Below are 754 nucleotides of genomic sequence, written 5' to 3'. Positions count from 1 at the left end.
CAGGTGACAACGGACTGGCCGCAGCTCCTGATCCCTTCCCAGCTCCGAGCAGTGCCGGGATGGCATTCCCTGCTCAGGAATTGGGTTCAGTCAAGGAACTGGTGGTGTCCCTCGCAGCACTGGGCCGTACTGGGCTGTGCTGGGTCATACTGGGAGGCACTGGGCTGTACTGGGCTATGCTGGGCCATACTGGGAGGCACTGGGCTGTACTGGGCCACACGTTTCCCACAGCCACCGTGAATTCCTGCTCTATTGGCTCCTCTGCTCAGCTCGGAGTGGGACCGTTACCGGGACACGGCACCGGGGGCTCCCCGTCCCCCACCGGGGACACACGTGCGTGGCGAGGCCGGGGGTCCGCCGGGACCCACCGGGTCCGTCCCACCCGGGGCTGCCGGGGGGCGTTCGGGCCCCGGGCCCGACGGTGTCCGGTGGGTCCCGGCCTGGACTACACTTCCCACCGTCCCCCGCGCGCCACCGCGACTACAACTCCCCTGGTGCCCCGTGCGGGGGGCGTCGCCCCGTGACGTGCCCGGCGCTATGGCGACGCGGTGACGTCACGGGGTGAGAGTTCACGGCGGCGGCCCCGGCCCGGCCCGGTCCCGGTCCCGGCCCCGGTCCCGGCCCGCTCATGGCGGCCCGGCGGCTCCGCGGTGCCCTCCAGCTCGGGGCGCGGCAGCGCCTGCGGGCCGGGGCGGCCCCGCCCTGCAGGTGAGCGGCGGCGACGGCAGCGGGGCGGGCGGGGCCCGGAGGTCAC

At 74.0% G+C, this 754-nt stretch overlaps 1 protein-coding gene across 1 annotated transcript in view; it reads left to right on the top strand.

Annotated features, from left to right (window-relative positions):
• Positions 1 to 604: 604 nt before the first annotated feature.
• The window catches only part of LOC113961619 (coenzyme Q-binding protein COQ10 homolog A, mitochondrial-like), a 2,483-nt gene continuing 2,333 nt past the window's right edge, over positions 605 to 754 (top strand). The window contains exon 1 of the mRNA XM_027672041.1: positions 605 to 708. Within this exon, the coding sequence (XP_027527842.1) occupies positions 629 to 708 (80 nt within the window). The 5' untranslated portion in view covers positions 605 to 628. The remainder of the gene's footprint in view (positions 709 to 754) is intronic.

Source organism: Neopelma chrysocephalum, unplaced genomic scaffold (assembly GCF_003984885.1).
Source record: "Neopelma chrysocephalum unplaced genomic scaffold, ASM398488v2 Primary Assembly neopelma1_97342, whole genome shotgun sequence".
Lineage (NCBI taxonomy): Eukaryota > Metazoa > Chordata > Aves > Passeriformes > Pipridae > Neopelma > Neopelma chrysocephalum.
The sequence above is the reverse complement of the archived record's forward strand: the minus strand, read 5'-3'. Positions and strand labels throughout refer to the sequence as shown.